This window comes from Petromyzon marinus, chromosome 50 (assembly GCF_048934315.1).
Source record: "Petromyzon marinus isolate PM22_M1 ecotype Great Lakes invasive population chromosome 50, UKy_Petmar_22M1.pri1.0, whole genome shotgun sequence".
Taxonomy (NCBI): domain Eukaryota; kingdom Metazoa; phylum Chordata; class Hyperoartia; order Petromyzontiformes; family Petromyzontidae; genus Petromyzon; species Petromyzon marinus.
In genome coordinates, this window is record NC_133716.1 from 10955186 (window position 1) to 10981106 (window position 25921).

At 47.0% G+C, this 25921-nt stretch overlaps 1 protein-coding gene across 1 annotated transcript in view; it reads right to left on the reverse strand.

Moving 5' to 3' along the window:
* LOC116953114 (mitochondrial adenyl nucleotide antiporter SLC25A25-like) overlaps nt 1-25921 on the reverse strand; it is a 57789-nt gene that overhangs the window by 15177 nt on the left and 16691 nt on the right. Inside the window, exons 2-8 of the mRNA XM_032972961.2 lie at nt 20563-20689; nt 17589-17676; nt 15447-15558; nt 12428-12586; nt 6119-6271; nt 3090-3197; nt 819-986 (exon numbers count right to left, since the gene is read on the reverse strand). Of these exons, the coding sequence (XP_032828852.1) occupies nt 819-986; nt 3090-3197; nt 6119-6271; nt 12428-12586; nt 15447-15558; nt 17589-17676; nt 20563-20689 (915 nt within the window). The remainder of the gene's footprint in view (nt 1-818; nt 987-3089; nt 3198-6118; nt 6272-12427; nt 12587-15446; nt 15559-17588; nt 17677-20562; nt 20690-25921) is intronic.

Here is a 25921-nt window from a genome sequence, read left to right on the forward strand (position 1 = left end):
GTCTGTAAATTGACTCTGTCAGGAGGGTGCTGCATTGGGATGTTTCACCAACACAATCACACTTCATGTTTTTTTTGTTATTGGAAGAAACCAGTCAACCATGCATAGCAGGGGGAGAGCATAGAAACTCCACACAGAGACGGGTGCCCGTGTCAGAGATCCAACCCAGGGACTTCTTGCTGTGAGGGAAAATGTTTACCACTGCACTAAATGAACAAGTACAGCCCTTTGTCAATCCACTGATGGGTGACGTCCTTCTGGTAACAATGACAGCACATTCCTGAAACACAACAAGCCTATGACCACAGGGAAAAATGTTTGTTATCTGTCCATGTCAAACTTATATTAATTAAATTTTGTCCCATAACTGCAGCCATGAAGCAGCATTCGTTACATTCCAAACAATGCTGCCTTCGTATCAACGGTGAATTGGAATCAAGTTTACAAGCCATATTTTAAGATAGTGCATGACCGCTTGATTAAAACACTTCACGATTCTTTGTCCACTGCATCGTATCCCCACAGATGGTCACACAAAGAACTTCTCATTTCACATCCATAGTCCACTTTGTAGGTAATCACGATGTTCAGGACATCCCTGGTATACACCGAAAACAACAACCGCCATTCGCCACGGAAGTGGTGGTGACGTCACCGTGCAGGTTAGATGGGCTCTTAGGTCACGTGAAGCGTCGAAGGCTCGCCGACAGATCCCAGGAAGAAACCGAGGTGGCACGGGTTAACTGACCGAGATGACTGGCACACACAAGCGCATCAACGCCCTGCGTACACTAAACAGCGCCCATGGGTTTCCTCACCTCATAGGTGGCCAAGTCGATGCCCGCATAGGGGATGATCCCAAGCACGTTGGGCAAGTAGCCCTTGAAGAATGCCCGCAGGCCCTCGCGTTTCGCGATTTTGCGAGCGCAGTCGACCATGCTGCTGTACTGCCCCGTCTTGCCCAGCGCCAGTCTCGTCTTCACCACCTTGGGTCGACGGTCCAAAAAACACAGACACACACACTCTATGAATACGTAGAGCAGTGAGTCTATGATTGGCAGGTCACGTGTTGTGCAGTCGTGAAAACTAAACTTTGTTGTTTTTTTTACCAGGTCAGGCCCACTGAGCTACGTAGCTCTTTTTCAGAAGCCACCTGGCCACAAACGACAGCTCGACGAAGTGTCTTGTCACGTGGAAATTTACGGCAGCCAACTCCTCGAAACGCTTGTTTATAAACGTGGAGTGGAAAACCAGAGGAGCCGAAGAAGAATTAATGTGACCACGGGGAGAGAGAACATGCAAACTCCAAATATACAGGTTGTCAGGGTCGGGATCGAACCCACGACCTCCTGCATACCAGGCGAGGGAGTTGACATCTCGCCACGTGGGTACTCCCAAGTGAAGTGTTGATACTCCCAGGTCATCCGAGACGTTTCATAAGAAAGTTGGCCAAATATTCTCTAGATGGGATCGCTAGAGCTACCTCTACTGGAGACCATTCTGCCAGCAGTCAAGGGAGCAAGCAATTGCAGGTCTGCCTTTTTGGACGGTTCTTCAACTCCCAACGGCCCACATAATAAAACTATCGTGTGCTGCTGGACTACGTGACGTCATTAGGAGCTCCGAATAGCACGGTTGGCTACGTACGGTGCGAAAGAAGTTCAAAATACATACAAACATACGTCATGCAGCACGCAAGGTCTCAACATCACAGTGTCACATGTGCAGACGTTACAACGTCGCACAAAGTCTGTATACGCGACCGCTATGAACCAGTGGACACGCGTGCGTGCGGCTCACGCAAGGACGTCACCATGTGCTCATCATTTCAGGGCTCCGCGCTGGTCCAGTACGGATTTCCCAGCACAAAAGGCATACGAGCGAGTCTCAGCGGGTCAGGTGGCGACAGGTGGTGGGGTCACCAGGTAAAACAAAACAAAAAAACCCTGGTCTCTACGTATTGAACGGGACACCTCCTGGTGGGGATTCTGTGTCTGCTGGGCTATCCGGGCATGCTGGACATCTGTGTCTCCTGGGCTACACGGGAATGCTGGACATCTGTGTCTGCTGGGCTACACGGGCATGCTGGACATCTGTGTCTCCTGGGCTACACGGGCATGCTGGACATCTGTGTCTGTTGGGCTACACGGGCATGCTGGACATCTGTGTCTCCTGGGCTACACGGGCATGCTGGACATCTGTGTCTTCTGGGCTACACGGGCATGCTGGACATCTGTGTCTTCTGGGCTACACAGGCATGCTGGACATCTGTGTCTGCTGGGCTACACGGGCATGCCGGACATCTGTGTCTTCTGGGCTACCCGGGCATGCTGGACATCTGTGTCTGCTGGGCTACACGGGCATGCTGGACATCTGTGTCTGTTGGGCTACACGGGCATGCTGGACATCTGTGTCTCCTGGGCTACACGGGCATGCTGGACATCTGTGTCTCCTGGGCTACACGGGCATGCTGGACATCTGTGTCTTCTGGGCTACACGGGCATGCTGGACATCTGTGTCTCCTGGGCTACACGGGCATGCTGGACATCTGTGTCTCCTGGGCTACACGGGCATGCTGGACATCTGTGTCTCCTGGGCTACACGGGCATGCTGGACATCTGTGTCTGCTGGGCTACACGGGCATGCTGGACATCTGTGTCTGCTGGGCTACACGGGCATGCTGGACATCTGTGTCTGCTGGGCTACACGGGCATGCTGGACATCTGTGTCTGCTGGGCTACCCGGGCATGCTGGACATCTGTGTCTGCTGGGCTACACGAGCATGCTGGACATCTGTGTCTGCTGGGCTACCCGGGCATGCTGGACATCTGTGTCTGCTGGGCTACACGGGCATGCTGGACATCTGTGTCTCCTGGGCTACATGGGCATGCTGGACATCTGTGTCTGCTGGGCTACACGGGCATGCTGGACATCTGTGTCTGCTGGGCTACACGGGCATGCTGGACATCTGTGTCTCCTGGGCTACACGGGCATGCTGGACATCTGCAAAAAAAGAGCTCCATGGCTCAATCGGATTCCTCCTCCGGTCCCAATGAAGATTCCGATACCCAAGCAGCGGCCGCTCGCACCTCCATGGGGTAGATGACCGTCTGCGCCGTGGCGCCAGCGAGCGAGCCGGCCACCAGCCGCTCCTGCACGCCGATCTGCTCCTGCCGCATCCCGATCAGCTTCTTGATCTGCAGGGGGCGAACAAAGCGAAGGAGCGGATCACGTGGGGCGGTGGGGCGGTGGGAGGAGCGAGACATCATGGGGCAGGCGAGGTGGGGGGGGGGTCCCATTAGATCGCTCAACGAAACGTAACTCGCTTGACTAATGACGAAGTCGCCCGGAATCTTCCCGCCTCTCGTCAGATCTTAGAAGCTGGGCAGGAAGGGGTTTGTTTTGAGCCTGCGTGGTGCTTGGATGGGTAACCACATTAGCGGCCTACGGGTGTCGTAGGCTGCTGCGGGGGGCTAAGTTGTCAGCAGAGGGCAGTGCAGGCAAGTCAAAATACACATCGCCGGCCAGCGGCGTGGCCGAGTGCGGACGGTGGAACCGTGCCGAGTGATCGGCCGTGTGTGTGTAGCCCGTAGAGACGCTAACATCAAGTGTTGTACTCAGAGTGAGAGATAATGTTGTCCTGTGTTGTGCCCGTATACGAATAAAAATAAGAAGTACCCTCTACACGAAGTGTCCCGGAAGTCAATCATTACACATTTATAGATTCCATCAAGATCTTAAGGTCTAGGTCGCGCTCTTTTGGTGATAGGGCTTTGTTAGCATGGCACCCAGACTATGGAATGCCTTGCCACTTAAAATCAGACAAATGGAGTCGGCAGATATATTTGAGTCTGCTTTGAAAACGCACCTCTTTAAAGTGGCCTTCCCTCTTTAGTTTCGTCGGTTGCCCTGGTTCTGTTTTAGTTTCCTGCTTTTTTATTCATTGCGCATTGGGATCCGAGGATGGAATGCACATTAAACATTTGAATTGTTATTGAATGAAGGAAATTATAATCTAAAATGTCAATAATTTCATCGGAAGTCACCAATCATCTCAAGCAGGGTCATTCTAACAAGTCTCTATGACTCGTTCAAATGTATGTACGCTCAACTTCTTTCGCACTGTACATAGCCAAAACTAAACACAAAAAGCAGTTCTAAAGAAATTAGCTTTCAATTGAGAAAATGCACATGGATGTAGCATCAACTTAACACATTTATAATCCACCTATCAGTGAGCAGACATCACCAGATCTCTGTTTATAAATGTATTATTCCGGTATTTTTCTTTCTTAATGACTAATAAGAATAATAATCTACAGCCCTTTGTCAACGCACTGCTGAATGAAGGCCTCCCCATGCTCTATCAGTCATTGGGGTCCGTGCGACCATACTTCACCACGCCAGTCTTTGTGGGCGAGTAAGAGGACTGGCTCATATACCGCTCACCAGTCCCTTGAGCTGTGGCTGGGACTGAAACTCTACGAGCATTGTAGCGCAGGGCACCATCGTCAGAAGATATTTGTTTGTGTTTCGATACAGGGGATCATCGATTATCCGGCGGCCTCGGGGGGAGGGGGGGGTGCTGGATTTTAAAAAACGCCGGATAACCACTAAATAATCATTATTTTAAATAGCTTATTTTCACATTGTTGTTGTTATATTGTTTACTATGTGGAATTGGCATAAATAAACATTCAAAGACAACAATAACTATCCTTTTTAACACGTATTTACTGTCCCATATATCACATATCACTCCAATCTCGAAGACTGCATGGGGTGACGTATATACGTGCAGCATTTTCATTGTTTACGTTGTATGTAGCGTATAATGTACTGTGTATAATATTTGACACTGAAATCAATCATGGCAATTTTTTTACACGCTTTATTTAACTCTGTCTGTTGTTGTCGTTGTTGTTGTATCCTCAAATCTTGTAACTCAATTGTAACCCACTTCCCAATGTGGTATCGACTGCAAACTTGGTATACTTATGTCATACTGATGACAATACTATAATCTATCATAAAAATAAAAAACGCATTTGTAAACATTATTTTTTATATGTTATGTTTCAGCTTGGGTCTAATTGTCCACGCTCAACTGACGTTGGCTGTAAATCACCACGGTCCCCTTACGTTGTGACAAGCCTCGGGACCACTTTCTGGAGTCGTGGAGTTCTGCCATTACTAGTACGGTACATTTCATTAAAGGGTGTTTTTAAAAAAAGCATTTTAAAATATTACTTATTTTGTCACGCACATGCTGCTGATAACCAGACTGGCTACAACCTTTGGAGTGGGTTTTGTTTTCCAGTTTCGCCGGATCAAGCCGGGACCGCCAGATAATGTTGGAAGCTGGATAATCGCGAGCCGGATAATCGATGATCAACTGTATTACGCAAACTCAATCAACTACACAAGAAGCTGAATACAAAGAACACCATTTGGGAGCAAGGCAAGCTGTGCTAGTCTGGCACTTGTATCAGAAGTTGCCCTTCTCTCTCCACCGGTGTCGGCATGCGTTTCTTATATCAGAGCTGTGCTAATACCGACTCTAGCTATGTCTGGATTTCTGATGCCGTTATCTTATTCTGAAGGTGTGGTCGCCCGCAGAAAACGAGTCTTGGGACTCGGCAGGGCGTTTCTCTGGCGCAGGCAAAACTCGTGATTAATCATTCCTCAACAGCCATCGATATCTCGGCAACGTTATTAGAAAGCCACTGGAGCTATGCACTTTTAAATCTCCATTGTATACGAATTTCTTTAGAATTGCTTTTTTGTGTGTATCGTTTGTTGTCCTTCTCCCCCCGCACCGTACATACATAGGCTCACAAAGAGACCCATAGACTCACACAGAGACCCATAGACTCACAGAGAAACCCATAGTTAGTTGTCCATAACCCGCACCACCGATTTGCACGGTTGGCTACGTACGGTGCGAATCGGAGGCTCCCACAAGGCGTCAGCTATCACAGAGTGCGGTCGTGTCTCTACAGTTCTCTGCGGCGAGTACAATGTCTATAACATCAATGGCGATATGCCTCTTGAAACAAAATTAATGCCGGGCCGCTTGCGTGTTCCATATAGCGCTGATGAGGAGCTCCGAGCGCACCTGCTCGTACGCCATGAACTTGATGGCCGTCTCCGGGGCGATCTTGATCACGTTGACACCGTTCCCGCGCCACAGCGAGCGGACGCCGCCCTCCCTGATCATGTGCGCGAGGCCGCCCACCACGCCGATGGTGTTGTGGCGGGAAGCTTTCACCTGCACGTTGGACACGCGCAGACGCAGAGGCAAAAACAAAGGATCCACCTCCCCCGTGAAGCGTTTCGCAGGCCATTCGGGCAAGCGCTGTTAACGACCGCCGGTGAAGAACGGCACGACGACGGACAAAGGGGGTGGGGAGTCCAGCACCACGCCCGGCCGTCTCTTCTGTGCCGATTTTTAAACACCGAGCCAGGCATGAACCCTTTTCCATTCCGATGACGTACGTCATCAGTTTTTTGGAATCAGAAGAAAACGTACCGAGGCTCCCACAAGGCCATGCCTGAGTGTGGCACAGTTTGGCGCCAGCTATAATAGAGCACGGTCTTGTCGCCACGGCTCTCTGCGGTGAGTACAATGCGTTTAAAAACAACGGCGCGACTACGCCTCTTTAAATAAAATTAATGCTGAGCCGCTTCCGCGTTCCGAGATTCAGCGGTGAACGGGACATCCACCCTGCGACTTGCAGATGTCTCGGAATGGGAAAGGGTTAATATTAGGCCTAGTTGACCAAGGGGGAGGGGGCTAAGGCCTGGTTCATATACCACTCGGCACTGACATTTGCCGTGGCCAGGAATTGAACTAAGGTCCCTGGGTTCGTAATCGGCAGTGCGCTGACTGCTACACAAATTCTTCCCACACACACAGACACGCAGGGGCACATGCAGATGTACACATACGGAGATGGTCCAGAGGCTCAGAAGCCAGAGCTCTAAGGTCGAATTGCCAAGATCGTGTGCTCGAGTTATATGGAGTGCCATTCCAAAATTGCTCATCTCAGTGATCGGTCAACGTGTGTCCATGCAGTAAATTCACAACTCAGCAACAAGAAAATCACCGAGCGTTGTTGACATTTGTGATAATGATGACGACAACTATAACAATTATGACCAGGATAAGAAATCCTGATAGTTACACAATTATCCATTGCATTATATTGGTTGTGGTTGAATCGTGCTTACAAAAAAATAATACATGTTTAATAATACACGTCTACAAACTAAGTTGCCTCTGTGGTAGCAGTTACATTGGAGAAACCAAACGATATGTCTCGGACCGCATCTGTGAACATAAAGCAGACCTGAAACACGGTAGGACGAACACCTCAGCCGTGGCAGATCACTGTTATAATTCAGTAGGCTCACATGACATTGACTTCTCCAAGACGGAGGTTCTCTGCAAGACATCCGGCTACCATGAGAGATTCGTTCATGAGGCCATCCACATATACAAACACAGAGACAATTTCAACCGAGAAGATGGATTCTGGCTCATCAATCATTGGAAGGACGTGATAAACCATTTGGGTCCTGAGTGATTGTGTTCACGTTTACGGTGACTTTCAGACCGCAGCCCATTCGCTGGCATTGACTAGAAATCTTTTGCATTCTCCTCACGGATCGGAGTCTTTGCTCCGCTACAAGTTTCCTGCTACCACTCTCCCATTACGTATCTTTTGCTTCCTCTTAGTACCTTTCACGGTCAATGATATGGTGTATAGCAGATTGTATAATAATAAATAGAAAAATAGTATAATGTTTAATATAACATATAAGGTAATATATAGTATCGTAATTGTATAATGAATATACAGCAGTGTGGTATACAGTAGGGTTTGTAGAATAATAAATAGTGTAATATTACAATGTATAGTCTAAGGTATAGGGTAGTGTATAGTAACGCAGTGTATAATTCAATGTTGGGGTTTGTCTATGGCATTGTATATGACAGGGTATAGTTGTGATGTAAAAAAAAGTTTAGTTGGAGGCATATTATATGTTTTTTGCGACGTAAAATTGTAATGTATAATGACTTATTGTTAGTAGTAGGGTAGTTGCAGTTGCTTAGCGTCAATATGCTAAATTCCTCTGCTGATATGTAAACTCAGCTTATTGGAGAGTATATTGAGTATATTGATGTAATTTATATCTTAGTTTTTTATCGGTTCACTATATGGTAGTCATTATATAGTGTAGTGTATACCCAGTTACTTAATGTGAATAGATAAGCGTATTGGAAAGTATATTGAGTACATTGATTATACTGATGTAGTTTATATTTTAGTTTTTTATCAGTTTACTATATGGTATCCATTGTATAGTGTAGTATATACCAAGTTACTTAATGTTAATAGCTCAGCTTATTGGAGAGTATATTGAGTACATCGATTATATTGGTGTAGTTTATATTTAGGTTTTTCACATCGGTTTATTGTATGGTAGTAGGGTATTTGTAGTTCTTTAGAAACTCCTTTTTTGTTTTCCACATAATACACTAGCTTGATACGCAGTGGTTTGGCTTATGCAGTTCTTTATTATTAAAATTTCCCTCCCTTTATTACTGCTAATCCTACATAATACACCAGCATAATATGACTTTGAGACCCCCCACCACCTACACATTCCACAAGGAGTGACTAACCCCATATCTGCATTTGTCATCAATATGCTAAATTCCTCTGTTGAGATGTAAACTCCTTTATCAATGCTCTCTTCTCCTCCCACCCAGCTTAAAAAGACGCTGCCAAGCTTAGCGGTGTTCATTAAGACGCTGCCTTTCCGACAGCTCTGTTTCTCCACCTGAGGACGGCTGCTTGCGTTGTGGCCGAAACGTCGTGAGAATTTTATTATATTGTTTTATTTTTATTATTGTATCATTTCCCTTCTACGTGACTTCACCGAAAGAACCAAGAATAAGAACACGTTTACACGTGTGCTCCTTTAACTATTTGTTGCTCCTTTAAGAAAGAAAACAACGACAACAGGCGACGCATTCCACACCTTCACCCCCGCTCTGCGTCGGTAAAGCAGTGAAACACAGCCCTGCTGCGTTACCCTCTCACGGCGTCGAGAGAAACGTCATCCGTCATGCTAAATAACATTCGGTGCGGCCCAAACAACGCATCACGGAGAACTCGACAGCGCGACTCCCAATAACCTACGCAGTGGTATACGGAGAATACATTTACAAAGCCTAATTCACGTGTCTTGCATTGTCCGTGTTTCTATTTAACATGGGCCGCTATCTTCTCTCTCCCCTCCTAACCTGTACAATCGGGAGTTTGACTACTTTATTCATTCAGGCTGCAGAACGAGATATCGCTTGAAGTGAGCAGGGCCCATATATGAGGCTGTGCACGAAGGAGCAGAGTTAATTAAGAGTTAAGCCTCCTGGCTCGAGTCAGCTAAGCTGCAAGCTGAGAGTCACATCACACTCCCGCAGGGGGGAGGGGGGGGAGGCTGACGTGCCGGTATGACGGTAATTACCATCGCTGGGGCTACGGAGGCTTCCATGGGAACAACCGAGATAACGTGGCCCTGCCCTTCAACGCTCGCTATTTGACGAGAAATGAGCACGTTTTAATATGTAACCATCAACGGAAGTTTCGCTGCCAAAGCACACACACGCACGTGCTCGCGTGCCGTTTAGCATGCTCGGTTAATCTGCGCGTTCCCAGAAAAAAAGATCGATAATACAATAAAACATACCCTGCACCGGTTCCAAATCGTTCATATTGGAGCAGTTACTTGGCCCGTACGTGAAAACGAGCGGTGGACACAAACTGAGTTCGTGCGTGAAATAAACAGTCGATGTACTGTGGTTGACGGGTGGGTCAGAGGTCAGAGCACCGAGCCAGAACTGTGCTTTGGCTACCAGTGATAGAAACCGGGTTCTCAAGTGTGGCTACGAGTTGATGTCTCTGGTGTGAACAATCAGTTTCAAAGACAATGCATCATATTATCAGAGTATGTTTTTTGTTTGCATTTTGACCACAAGTGGTTAATGCACACATGATTCCTTGCAAAAGGTTTCAGTTTGGTGTTTTAACATCTTAACACCTGTTTTGTTGCCAGAAAAAAGGGGAAAACCTATTCTCATGTTTTGGTACTGGCAAAGGAGGTCCCATTATATAAATGATTTTATTTACCAAGTTAAGCTCACTGAGCTATATAGCTCTTTTCAGAAGCGACCTGGCCACAAACGATAGCTCAACAAAGTGGCCTTATCATCACGTGGACATTTATAGCAGCCAAATACTCTAAATTCGTTTACAAATGTGGAGGAAAAAACCGGAGAACCCGGAGAAAAATCCACGTGACCACGGAGAGAACATGCAAACTCCATACGCACATGCATCAGGGTTGGGATCGAACCCACAACCACCTGTACACCAGGCGAGGTAGTTAATTAAGATGTAATGATCTTAATTGCAAAATTAATGAACACGTGTTGAAAGCAACTGGGGAGCAAGGAGCTAACTTAATGCTGTTGTCAATTACAGGCAAGCACACGGCCCCAACGATTAAAAAAATAATCCATTAAAGGTAATTAGCCGCTTTCGTGTTTGCAAATTAATGGATTAATTAACTACACAACTAGGGAAATACAGTATGGCAAACAAAAGAAGCGTGGCGGGTTGGTGTTTATCCTTGTGCCAACGTGTCCTTGGCAAGCGTCGTCAACGTCACAATCAGGCCATGTTCAATCAACTGCATGATAAGGCCTCCCTCAAAGCGGTCATCCATCTCTCTGTCTAGTCGAGCCTTTCAAGGCACTGCTGCATGTGCTCGTCCACCTCTTTACTTCTTCATTTTCATCTCGGTCCACCTGCAACAGTTGTGTTTTCTAGTTTGTGTCCTTCTGACTGCTATTCCCATTTGTCCATCCAACCCGTGAGATATGGTGACTTTTATTTCGATCAATGTCCATCTTGAGCCCAACTTTGCAGCCCTCTTTTATTAAATTACTAGCTGTACTACCCGGCTTCGCTCGGGACTTGGATCCACCACGCCCGGCCGCCTTTGTCTCCCCAGTGGCGATGTTCACACACCACAGCAGTTACTCGTTTGAGGCTGAGTCGACCTAGGGGAGGCCCAGGAGCGGTTGAAATAATCGTCACCGGTGGTGGCCATGAGCGGGAATCGAACTCGGGTCGCCGGGTTCGTAGCGCGGCGTAGCGCTAACCACTACACTACAATGCGTTACGCTTCCACATGCGCGGGTCACATGACAGATTTGATGTCAAAGCTCACTTGCTGTGCAAAAAATCTATGCATTATTGAGCTCCCGCCCCCCCCAAAAAAAACCAAAAGTGTATTTTTATAATTTTTGCATGGTGTACAGTCTGGAAAGTACCCACATGGCAAATTTAAAGTTTGTTGCATGTCGGGAAGTACGCTAAACGTTTTGAACAGATACATTCACAACTTTGCCTTTTATATATATTAAATCATAGGCAAGCAGAGGTGATGGAATTTAGAGTGCGATCGCCACTACAAGTGGCAAGCTCACATTGCCACTCCCCGCATTGCGAAACCATCGCCAGGACAAACAAAATCCCCGGTGAGCCAGAATCAGTTTGAGCCAAGGCTGGATTTGCCAAAGGCTGCTTACCAGCCACAGCCGGTGGATTAACCGGAACGGAAACCCGATCAATGATTCAATTAACTCTGTTGTGCTACAGCTAACGTGGGAAATGTCACTTTGGAAAAAATCTGGCCTGGGTTGCCATTACATATGGAAACGGGGTGCAATTTTACACCACGGTGGCTGAGCGAGGACTCGAAGGCAGATAAAGATAGAGAGACTTCCGAATGTGAGAGGGCGAGCTCCGGCCTAGTTATTGGAGGGCAGATCGGCAGAAGTAAACAAAGACAAACAGGGAGCAACGGGTGCTGCAGGGTGAGCACATCATTGGAGACAGTGCCTGTGCTTGTACATGCGCAATACGCTGCTGCGTGTAGGCCTTCGCACACATTATCATGGAGGTTGTTTTATTAAATGCGAGTACCGGTACAGATATCCACTTGCCACTTATGTCAGCCGTGGCCAGGAATCGAACATCAGGACACCGGGTTCAGAGCGCAGGGACACTCACCACCACTGTCATGCAGCCATGTGATGTCACAACATCTGTACAAATGATATACGGACATCACTTAGTCTGCCAGCGCATGCATTGTTACATGGCCCACTGGAAAAAATCAAATAAGCATCCTGATAGAGAACAATGGATTACATAGCACGTTTGTGATGACAGCCGATGGCAGTAAGGACGATGTATAAACAGCAATGAATCGAATATCCTGCCAACTGGCTCGAAACGGATCAACGATGACCGAGTCAAGTCAAATGGACAGCGCAGCTGGAGGTCACCTGCATGATGACCTTGAGACGGTCAAGCGGCGCCGTGCAGGTGCGAGAGACCACGCCGGCGCCACCGCCGGCCACCAGCTGCCGCCACCACGTGCCGCTGCGCCGCTCCTCCTCCGTGAACTCATCCGGCACGGCCATGCTGTCGCCCACGTCCAAGATCTATTGGAACAGTAAGTGTAAGCAATAGTTATCATTACAATGATTATGATGATGTCATTTCTCTCCGGTGCGTTTTGACTTTTTCGTTTGTACTGCGTGCTGTTCGGCATGATGTCCGACGTTTCGCTCCACGCGCCGGGAGCTCGGTGACTAAATGACCGGATGCACAATCTCCCAAAGCCGGGAGTTCAAATCTAGGTCAGGGGGTTGACTCAGCCCATCATACATCTGGGGTTATAAAATACGTACCATTTTATGGGAAGTTGACTCAACGTTCTTTGCCCTGCCATACGAAGCTGGCAATGGCATCACCAGAGGTGGCATCCTCCCCCATTAGAGTTTTAGCAGAAGTTTAAATTTCAGGGGTTTTTCATTCTAAGAACCAAACTAAATTCAAAGCGGGGTACCTCCTGAAAGAGTCTTAACCTTCAATGAGGCTTTGCATGGGTGAAACGTATAAATATTATAACTGTTATTGAAAGCCAGTTTTGCCGCCAAGACGCATCAAGATCACATTTAATAAATTCTACAGGGCTTGACTTCACGGGCAACACCCGAGATTTGCGTGAATGTGGGCGAATATCCAAGCGTATTTTTATTCCTCTACAGTCTAGACTCTCTGGGTCACGATTGGAATATCACGCTTTCTAATAACCCTCAGGAGGGGCGTCTAATTGCATCAAAACAATACTAGGAAAGGTCCCTTCAAAGGCGCGCACACTTGTTAGTTATAGTTAACTGTACAAGTTCTGCCAATTACTTGCTCATGCCACTTTTTTGGCAGAAGGGCCTCACCTAGAGGGACCTCTTTAGGGTATTTGGCCTACTCTTCCATGCTGGCCAGACATTTTGTAAGGGGGGGGGAGGGGGGGAGTACCCACACTTTAATCTACCACGCGTGACTCACTGACCAACTAAAATGTAGTGCACCCATTTATATTGCTAGGTGGACAGACAGGCGGATTTAAGGATGAGTGTTAATGCTTCCGCAACATATTATGATCACTCGAGGTGGGCTTGATCTCGGCAAAGAGGAACAATCTACTGCTGAAACTGTATGGCGTTTCCAACTCCCCCAGGCGATATTCTCACGAGAAAAGGAACGCTCGCACGCGCCTGTATAAGCGCCGCAAAAGATGGTCGACAAATTTGGCTACAGAGCCGGCGAGAAATTTAAGAGGTAAAAATTAGCCTTGAAGGAGAAATCAAAAAGACAATTTCAAAAATGTCCTCAGCAACAGCTCTCATTATTGACCTGCTGGAAAGCAATCTGAACGGCATTTATTCTGGGTAAGACTGAAAATAAGTTTAGGCCCCATTTTTTATTCTTACACGAAACATAAAACTCGAAGCTCCTTTACCCGTGTGAGCGACCGACACAGTAGGGGTTGGGCCGCTTTGGGAGAGTGATTACATAACGGTGTGTAAATGGATAGGTTGGGAGGGCGGGTTGGGAATGAGTCAGTTGCGAGTTAAGGGGAATATAACCACGAGCCTTTGCCAAAAAATAATTCTGATTAAACCAAACCGCGTGCGTCATCGCCGTGCGCTGCACATCTCTGCATCGTAACTTTGACATTGCAATTCGCTGCCAAGGTTGTAAATTATATTTGCCTGCAACCCGTTCACAATGACTGACGCCTACTGCAAGATCCCCCCCTCCCCTCCCCCCGTGTAACTTCATACAGTGTCATTGGTGGGGGCAATATTTGTTAGCGAGCATATATAATTGCAATGCCCTTTATTTAACCAGGTGAGCATCACCGATTTGGCCAATTCCATTGATGATTGGCTTCATATGGGAGAAAAAAAAGGTGCACCCGAAGAAAACCCGTGAATGAGAGAGGATAACACCTCCACACAGATGCTCTGCCATCTGTTGGCCACCTTGCAGCCCAAGGCTGCAACACCAGACAGCCTCCAATACAAGCATTCCAAGTGTAGCACAGTGCACAAAATACCTATTTACCCCTGTGCAACAGGATTGTTTTTTTCCACCGTAGAAGCCGAGGCGTATCATCACGTGCCGCCGATGTCACGCGCAAAGTGCGAGTTGAGACGCATGCAGGCGACGCGGTGAGAGTCTTCAGTTGCACTCAATGATAGCATCCCCGCCCCCTGGTGCCGCTTGGCCCCCCAAGCCCGTTTCAGACGTCTTGCGAGGCGGATTACGGTTTGTTCTCCGGCTCGGTTTGACAGAAACCACTAGGACCCATCTGCTGGGGCAATGAGGCCCACTCTCCCACACCTCTCATTTGTCCCACTCCCCCCTACCTCCGGTACATAGTTGAGTCACGTCGGGTCGGCTCTATGCGATGGGAGATCCTCCAACCGCAACGCGTGACTGGCAGTAACGGGCTCGCGGAAATTCTTACACAATAGCTTTCATTTTGAAAAAAAAAGTCAGTTTAACACATAGGCTTTCGCAAACCAATATTATCCATAGAGGTTTTTGGGTTAGATCGTGTAAATATATGTGTCGTTAAACCCGCCACCACCTGACACAGCCAAATAATAAGGGCTTGTCATATAAACAAAACATGCCAATTCGTTACTAGTACAGCACACCGGTTGGAGATTAAACCCACAATGGCCAAATCTGGCTGATGATGCTCGTTCTAATTACTGGTGAAACGTCGTTACTCGAATTGTAAATGTTGTGGGTTTACTCTCCAACACACCGGTGTGCTGAACAAGTAACGGATTGGCACGTTTTGTTCACGTGACAAACTTTACTAGTCGGCCGTGTCGGGTGGCGGCGGGTTTAACGACACACTTATATTGACGCGATCTCACGCAAAAATCTCGATTGTGAATAATAAAATAGCATCACAAAGTCACATGATGAACACACGCGTACCATGGTGTGCCTCCAGTAGAGGATGATCTCGCTCATGTTCGTAACGGGGTTCAGGTAGTGGTAGTCGCGCCACTCGTTCCAGTCCACCGTCATGGTGCCGTCCTTGTCCATGCTGCCAGCCAGACGCAATCGCACGCGCGTGCGCCAGACAGGGTAAGTCACGTACAAACGTACAAAAAAAACACACGGTGCGCACACGTGCACATTTTTGCCCATAACCAGGTAACAGTCCTTCTTTGGTTCTTTCGGTAAAGTCACGTAGAATGAGAAAAAAATAATAAAATAAAATAAGACAATAAAATTCTCACGACGTTTCAGCCACAACACAAGCAGCCTTCATCAGGTGAAAGAACAGAACTGTCAGGACGACAGTCACGAAAGCTTTAAATCGAAAAAGGTAACAGTCCGTTCGGATATCCCCCACCACTGTCGTTAACCGTGGCCGGGATAGAACTCGGGTCACCGGGCTGGTAGTGCAATGCGTAGACACAAGTGCCCACCACCCAACCACAAATAAGTTAAATATTGACACTAATGTATTGTTTAATCTCAGTATTCCAATAAAAAGTCGTCAATACAGAAAAGTGTATGACTTTGCAAGTGATTTTCTTGTAATATAGAACGCAACAATAGATTGTCACCAACTAGCAAACATAATACTGGTAGGAACCTCCTGGTTACACCAGCCCACAGGGGATTATTGTGTCCGTCCGTCGTGCATCAAAAAATGGGAGGGGTGAGGCTGGGTGGAGAGGGGAGGGTGGGGAGGGGCTGGGTGGGGAGGGTGGTGCTGGGTGGGGAGGGGCTGGTCACCCCGTGGTGCCCTTATAAAACTCAACGTTTAACCTACTCACGCCGGCTTGTGCCCGTCGCATATTTGCGGAATACACCACGCCGCCATTGACCCTGGCCATTGACCGAGCAACCCAACGTTCCTACCAGCTCCCTCCGCAGGAATGTGTTGTACACCCTGTATTATACATTTTATTGTTATATCAATCATCAAGTTCTAAAAAATACATTTGATGCATACACTTTCCCTTTGTCAGTGTATAATATTTATTCATAGGTCACCTTAGTCATTCATGGCCAATACCTGTCAACAGCTGATATCTTTTGATCCAGGCTACCATGCCGACAGCTACATGCATAATGGATTGACTGCACACATGAACACATTACCACCACACACATGAAGATGTAATGCAGTCACCTCAAAAACAATACGGCCACATTAAGTCCCCCGCACACACCGTGTCAGTTATGGGCGTTGTTAGACCGTACTACATCACGCTGGTCAGTGTGGGTTGTTGAAGGAGAGAAGGTGGGGAAGGCGGTAAAATCAGTTCTGACATCACTCACGAATCGAAGGTCACTGGGATCGCAGAGCAGAGCGCGAACCACTGCACCGCCGCTACCAACCAATGTATGCTCATTGACAAATGCGCGTGGAATCTACTGCAGATATTTGACGATGGCAGTGGGCAATTATCGCCCTCCTTACGGAGAAGCGAGATTCCATGCTTGGAATCAAATACTTATTCTCAAGGTGATCGTGGGATCGGCGGAAATCAAGTAAACGTTGGAATTGCAGGCTGCGCGGAAAAAATAGAGTGATGCGATTGGTATCACTACACTGGCCAGGCCCCAAGGGCACTGCATTGTCCATGCTTTTTTTCTCTGGCAGGTTGGTGAAGGGGTACCTAGAACTGGTTAAGATATCACTCGCCACTGATGTTAGCCATGTGCTGGCAAATGAACTCAGGTAACTAAGTACACAGCGGAGCACGCGATAACTAAACTAAAGATTTTTTTTTATTTTACTGGTTAAAGCCCACTGAGCTATACAGCTGGCCACAAATGATCGCTCAAGAAGTGGCTTATCGCATGGAAATTCTATCAGCTAAATCCTCTAAAATCCGTGTTTCTAAAAGTGCAAGGAAAAACCGGAGGGCCTGGAGAAAAATCCACGTGACCACGGGGAGACAGACGCACAAACCCCAAATATACAGCAGCAGGCGTCAGGGTTGGGATCGAAGCCACGACCTCCTGTACACCAGGCGAGGTAGTTAACACCTCCTAGCCACCACGGTGGCGCCTCCACCACTCGCCAAGCACCTCGGGACAATGCCTCTCTCTCACCTTCTCAGTATCTTCTCCGCTTGCTGCAGGTTGACCGTCACACCCAGGCTTGACAGGGATTGCATAATTTCAGACGCGTCGATCTCACCTGCAAAAAGAATCACGATGGTGAGAATCCCAGCTGCATTGCACACACACGCATGCACGCACAGCCAACCCACTGCTGGATGAGAGCATCCCCACGCCGTTGCAGGTCAAGGGCGGTACTTGACCATACGTTACCGCGCTGGTCAGTGCGAGTTTGCGAAGGTGGGGCCCATAGACGTGGAAACTTACAAGTAGAGTATAATGGATTTTGCTCTGCTGCCCTCTGCTGCCCACGAACATAGCCACACAGCCTATAGTACCTGTGTTGTGCATGGCGGTCAGCCATCAAAACACTTACCCAGGCTCAAATCTGATTAACTTCAGAGAGCCGACGAAATGGGAAGGTTTTATGGGTGATTTGGTCCCATGCGTTATACGCATACAGAAGTTACGTTTATTTACTTTCGGATGAGAACCAGTGTGTTCCTAATTTGTGTTGACACTTTTATTTCTCCGAACTAATTTTCAGAAAGCACTTTTGAACGTCGCTCCAAATATCTTTGGCGGAGAGAGCTCTTCTCCTTGTCTTGCGCCTCTTCTGATTCGAGTCGCGTTAGATCTGCAGATCATATCGTCACCGCAGGGAGTGATTGAACACCTTAACAAAGAAGGCTGTAAGGAGTCGGGTTCAAGATAAAAGAATGAAGCTAAAGTCAGGTCCAACTCTTTCACTTCACAAAGAATAATAATTGACGAACAGAGAACACATCAGAATGTATACCTAGTGCGACCATTACAGGTGGATTGTATACGGAGCGATGAGATCGGTTCGCGCGTACCAGTGAGACGGGAACGTGTTATCGCAGGCCACGTGAGGTATGGTAACAGTGCAGGGAGGCTTCCACCCAGCAGTGGATAGACCATGCCTGATGATGATGATAATAATGATAGTAAAACAAGTGGACAGTTTTCCATCAGCTATTTGGCTTCCAGCTCGATACAGTGTTCTAGAGTGTGCATTAAGCAACTGAAAAACAATCTGTAACCAACGGTGAATATTTCATTATCACAGTGTGTCTGCTTTCAAAGTCGACACTGTGGCCCCTGTCACAGCCTCTGACCTTTGTTCACTGCTGGTCGGCCTGGAACAGGCGTGCACTACCCATCCACCGCTTATCAGAAAGACCACCCTACCCTCATTGTTTGGCTATTAAACAAACGATTTATACGGCTACCAGTCTATGTTTGGTTAAACAGAGGAATTCAGCGGGCACTGCTTAACAAAGAAGAGCTTTTAGTCTATGTGCCAAGCCTGTGTAATGAAATCATTACACTTCACTGCTATACCCCCCTCTCCCCCTGCGTTTACTAAACCAACACTGACCAGCGTAGTGAAGTATGACAAAAAAAACCCAAAATCCATGCGGTGTGAGAAGAACCTCATACAACAGTGGAATGACCGAGGGCCTTTCGTGTGTGCGTAACCAAGCCTGCGTATAAATGCTGAACACTAGCGGGTCAGGTTACGATCATTACGTGTGGCGGAGTGTTTGAGAGACCTTGAATGGAAGAAGTAACAACCGGCATAGAATTGCACGTTATTAAATTATTGATAGTGGCATTGTAAACCGTTGTGTTACTCGGGTATCGTTTGCGTTGGGTTTCGCCTCGCGCGTGTATTCGCGTGCGAGCTTCTTCATCTCCCGCGATGTACACACTGCCGCATGAAGGCCTCCCCAACAGCCGCCACCAGCTCTCACAGCGCACCAGCTGATTTCACCGCTCCGTCTCCGTGGCGAACAAAAACTTACTCGTGATACGCGACACACCACTGTGTCTAAAGAAGAAACGTTTTTAATCCGGAGCACATTTACCTGCTCTGAAATACGGGTCAGAAAACGTGGACATTGTCGCCTGATAAGGAGTTCGATATATCAGGAATCATCACCTCACCTACATAGAAAAATACACCACGTGGATCATGGGCGCGGTTGTTTGACCATACTTCACCACATTAAGCCAGTGAGGGTTGGCGACGGTGAGGAAGCATATACGTGGCAGGACAACAATGTGTTTTTCTCCACTGCCTCATTGCTGCCCACTATGTAGCCCAACAGCAGCCTATGACAACTGTGACATGCAGAGTTGTAAGCTCACACAAGCACTATCCAGACTCAACCCTGCTTAGCGTCCGGGATCTGATGAGCTCGGGCACATTCTGAGCGATTCGGTTATAAGGCTTGTCATAGGAATGTTGGATCTCCGCCAACGCCTCAAGACCACCAAGAATAATCCAATGAACACTGCTTTTGGTCACTATGTTTTTAGGCAACGCTTTTTGGGCAATTTGGCCCGTTTCCTATAGGGCAAGGCCTTCATAACAACACAACTTTACACGAACGTTGATTTTACTTTGGATCACCTGTAACTGTTATCGTGACCCCACGTTACAGACGGAAAGACAGGAAATATGGACAGATACGTCAACGTTGATTCAACAGTGATCACAGGTACCATCGAAAGTAAATCGGAGCATATCCTTGCTCATACGAGCACAAGCAGAAACGAGCGACACTCAACGCTCGTGTGACTATTAATCTAAACTTTGTATTTTATTTTATCAGGTAATTCCCACTGAGCTGTACGGCTTTATTTCAGAAGCGACCTGGCTATCACAAATGATAGCTCTACAAAGTGGCTTTACGTGGAAATGAATAGTAGCCAAATACTCTAAACGCACGTTGATTCTAAATGTGAAGGGACAAACCGAAGGACCCGGAGAAAAATCCACGTGACTACGGGAAGAGAGACACGCAATCTCCAAATATACAGGTGTCAGGGTCGGGATCAATCTCACGACCTCCTGCATACCAGGCGAGGTAGTTAACATCTCGCCACCGCGGCGCCCTAATGTGAACGTGGAGACACGGCACGAACCGCCACGTACCATCGTTATTCCGGTCCAAGCTCTTGAACGTGAGCCACAGCTTCTTCTCGTGCTGCTTGACGTACCGCACAAACTCCTCAAAGTCGAGCTGCCCATCTTGGTTCGTGTCTCCCACGCGCAGTATCTCCTGAAATGGGGAAGAACGGTCAAGCGCATGCATGAGTTTACACAAAGCTTTGCGATGTGCGTTTCTGTTCACGGAACTATTTAAAAGGCACCGACGGCAACGCTGCGTCAGGCATCGCCTGCAAAGGTGGACAGAGAAAACAAAAACGGAAGCGTGGTGGGGTGTGTTTGTGTGTGCTTGGAATTACAAATGAGAAACAGCGAGAGGAGAACGTGGATCAGAGAACAAACGGAAGTCAGATACATCACACCGAGTGTCAAGGAAAGTTAAGTGAGCTTCTACATTTGAAGCTTTCGTGACTGCAAGGATCCATACGCTTTGGATCTATTCAGTAAAGTCACGTAGGTAAAAAATAAAACAAAAATCACGACGTTTCGGCCACAACACAAGTAGCCTTCTTCAGGTGAAGGAACAGAACTGTCGGGACGACAGAGCTTCCATGAACGCTGCTAAGATTCGTGGCGTCTTTTAAGCTGGGTGAGATAAGTGAGGCACCTTGACAAAGGAGTTTACATATCAAACAGGAGAATTTGGCATTGAAATAGCTGAGGGATTAGCTTGTGACTGGTCACAGAAATAGCTATGTTAAAGTCAAAGTTTACACATCCACAAGTGAGCTTGGCTAGCACAGGTCGCTAGAAGAGATGATGGCTGATAAGATGACGCCGGTGTGAATGAGTGGCAGCCAAAAGAGGAAACCCATCATCCACAGCACAACCACTGCTGGCGATTATTTCACTGAACTCAAAGGGACTGTGAGATGAGTCGAGCCCCCGAATTGGTGTTGAACTCACAACCTTAAGATTGAGCGATCATATTCTTAGTTTTTTCGGTAAAGTCACGTTGAAGAGAAACAACAAAATAACAAAATATATATAAAACAATAAAAAATTCTCACGACGTTTCGACCATAACTCAAACGGTCATCATCAGGTGTGTCGGTTTGCATAAATTTATTTTGAAAACGGCTAAATTTATGCAAACCGACACACCTGATGATGACCGTTTGAGTTATGGTCGAAACGTCGTGAGAATTTTTTATTGTTTTATATATATTTTGTTATTTTGTTGTTTCTCTTCAACGTGACTTTACCGAAAAAACTAAGAATATGAATTACTGCAGTCACGAAAGCTTTAAATCAAAATTGAGCGATCAGTTAACCGGTCACCATCTACTTCCCCGGGAAGGCCTCACCAAGTCTCAAGCATTGGGATAATGGCCAAATCCATTCGTGAAAGTTTAGCCTGTGGGGAAAATGCGCTTCACGTACGAAAGGGGTATGACACTAAAAGCTCCACATGGATTACAGAAACAATTTCTGTGCTGCCTCACAGCACAAGCCTCCAGCACTTGGTATTCCCAAGCAGTTTCCCAGTCTAGACACCGTTTAGCTTGTGAGATCCAATGAGATAGAGTGCATTCAAGGTCAGAATTTATTACCTATATTATGCACACACCACAATTCCAATAACCACCATTACGTAAAGCAGATTATGATCCAAAAAATATATATACAACTTTTTTTTTAAGTTACTGCTGGATGAAGTCCTTCGCACGCTGTGAAGGTCATGACGTTATTTAACCATACTTCACCATGCTGGTCAGTAGGGATTGGTAAAGGCAGTGTAGCGGTAGTGTAGCAGTTAGTGCGCTGCGCTCACGGCCAACACCAGTGACGATAATCTGAACCGGTCCTGGGCCTCCCCTAGTTCAACTCAGCCTTAAATGAGTACCTGGTGCGGTGTGTAAACATTGCCACTAGGGAGACAAAGGCAGTCGGGCATGGTACTGGCCACCCAACGCCTCGTGTGCCGTTCTGGCCTTCATAGGTGCTCGCTAACAGCACTTGCCCCAACAGTCTATACGGGGGATCTTTGTCTTGTAAAGGCGGTGAGTATACACGTGGGAGCGTAAAAGTACAGTACAACAATGGATTTTAGTGCACTCCTGTCTGCTAACCGCCATGTAACACAGCTCCACAGCCACCCATCCCACTCTAATATCTGCCTGGTGGTCATCAATCAAAGCACTGTCCAGGCTTATTAAGATTCTGAGATTTGCTGAGATTTGGAACATTTTGGGTCACCGGTCATAGGCAAGAACAAAGACAAAGATCCCCCTTATAGCCTGTAACAGACTGTAGGGGCAAGTGCTGTTAGCGAGCACCTATGAAGGCCGGCACGGCACACGAGGGGGATGGCTGGCCAACACCACACCCGGCCGCCTTTGTCTCTCCAATGGCAAGAACACACACACACATATACACAGTAGTGATTTAACACATCCTCACAGCCAGTCATCCAAAAATCATAAAATCACAGGGAAAGTCAAGGACGTGAACAGGAATGTCGCTCTTTGTGCAGGCTGAATGTGGACCAGGGAGCATTTAATTACCTGTGCTTCTCTCCTTAAGCCAAAAACAGTTGCATAACACTGGTGTACGCTCGAAACCCAGGAGCACAGAAGTCCGCGACCTAGGTTTCTGTACCCCCTCCCTGCGTCGTGGTTTGCGCTCTGTACAGGGGTCTCATTGAAATATAAATACTTTTTTTAAACCACTGGTGTAAGCTCGCCAAGACGGTTTGTGCTTTCCTGCAGGGTGGGCGTTAAAGATAATGTTTTGACATTTAAGCATTTATTAATTTATTTCATCCGTGAAGGCCATCACTTTTTAGGGGAACAATGCAGTTTGGATGAAAACGCACGCAAGCCAGCAAGCAGGTAGCCAACTCCCGACCGACCACCCGACTGAAGGGCTGACCAGGCACACACGCTTGACGTACACAAACACCCAACCCACGTTAAGCACACATTTAGACACCTCTTTAAATACAACACGTGTCATGTGTTACAAATGCTGGCCGCCATACAGACACGTCCCTGCTGCAGTGTAACTCACGACTACGTTGCAACACGCGGAGAGTTTTAAACTCACATTTGCGCACGCCGAGGTGCTATTTATAATAACTTAGTGCAAACGCATTGGTTCTCCTGAAACATGATCACTGCAATAGAAAAAAAAACGCTGGTGTCTGCACCGGCGCAGAAAATGACATTCAAAGCATCCAGGCCTGCGAATTAATAACAGGCCTTAATAATTGGTGGTGACACAGCCGAGAGGCAGAGAGTTTGTCGTGAAGGTTCGCGGGTTCGAGCCCACCGGCCGTCCTGGTTAATACCGCGGGTTTATCAATAACTCCCAAATGCGTACCGTCTGCTTCACTGTGGACATGAAAGATCCTGCGATATCAAATGAAGAGAAGAAGTAGTCCACGTGTGTGCTGGTGTCATGGTCCAAATTTTCCGAAATGACTCACCAACCACACAGCTGGCTAAACAAACTCGGACAATCTGAAAACAGTACTGGCTAGGGGGCTGAATTTTGCTGTCACCCCAAAACACATACCAGTAGATGATATCATCTCTCAGGTCGATGTAGCCCTCAAAGGCGTAGGACACATCCAAGCAGACGTTGCGAGAGCTGAAATAGCCACTATTATTAAGAATGCTAAGAAACCCATTAGTAACATCAGCAAAAATGAACGCTCTGAACTCGCGAATTTAAAAAAACAGAAGCGATATAGTCATCCTCTCAGCCGATAAAGGCAACGCTACTGTAATTATGGATAAAGATTCATACAACAACAAAATCCAGAATCTGCTCAACGATGGAAGTTACTCAAAATTTTAAAAAATGACCCTACTAATAATCTAGGAGATAAAAAAACCAACAAGATCATCACAAGTTCGACCTCCCTAATCGACCCAACTAAACGTCCCTCCCTAAAACCTTCTGCTGCAAGACCCCCTAGATTCTATGGTCTTCCCAAGATTCATAAAGAAGGCACCCCACTACGACCCATCGTATCCACGATCAACTCCCCTACCTATAGACTAGCCCGTTTTCTGTCAGATACCTTGCTGCCTTTCATTGGCAAGACCGCCTCAGCAGTACTTAACTCAGCCCAATTGATCTCTATGGTCAAATACGTTGTACTGTCCCCTGACGATATCCTTGTCAGCTTCGATGTGGTCTCTTTGTTCACCAAGGTCCCAGTACCTGATACCATTGAAATAATTGAAAATTTGGTCCAACATGGACTAGACCCCGATACACCTGCACTGGTTAGGCACTGCCTCAACAATACCTACTTTACTTGGAATGGCTCCTTCTACAAACAAAATGAGGGTACCCCCATGGGATCCCCCTTGTCACCAGTGATAGCCAATATTTTCATGGAGAAATTTGAATCAGACGTCATCCAGACTTCCACCCTCAGACCTTCCCTGTGGAAGAGATATGTAGACGACACTTTCGTCATTTGGCCACATGGCCTCCCGGCTTTTAACCTTTTCCTAGACCACATTAATTCCAGACACCCCGCCATCAAATTCACCATGGAAGTGGAGAAAGATGGCAAGCTGCCATTCTTGGATGTTCTGTTTGAGAGGAGACCTGATGGCTCATTGGGACATTCTGTCTACAGGAAAACCACCCACACAGATTCCTACTTGAAACCTGATTCCCACCACCACCCGACGCAAAATAATTATCTCATCAAAACGTTATACCACAGGGCTCATTGCATTTCGGACCAACACCACCTGACCAGTGAATTAAAACATGTACATCTGGCCCTAAAAAGGAATGGATACTCTGACCGTACCATCCGCCAAGCTGTTTCTCCCTCCATACAGAAACAACCACTTGATACTCCGATCAAAACCATCACACTGCCATATATAGCAGGCGTTACTAAAAAGATCTCCAAAATTCTAAACAAACACAAGATCCTGGTCCGGTTCAATACAGTACACAAAATCCGTGACCTGATCCCTTCCGTGAAGGATGTAATTCCTGACTTACAGTACCCCGGAGTTTACAAATTGATCTGCACCTGTGGTGACTGCTATATCGGGGAGACGAAACGACATGTCTCTAACCGAATTCGCGAGCACAAATCAGATTTGAAACACGGCAGAACGAATTCTTCTGCCGTAGCTGATCACTGTTACAACACTGTGGGTGATCACGATATTATTTTCTCCGATACCAAGCTTCTTTGCAAACCCACGGGTTTTTATCAGAGATTTGCTCACGAGGCAAATCAGATTTACAAACACACACACAATTTCAACCGAGAGGATGGTTTCAAATTAAGCAACCATTGGAAAGATGTTCTGAATCAAACCAAACATTAAACTAATTTTCAATGGTACAGTATATTTTT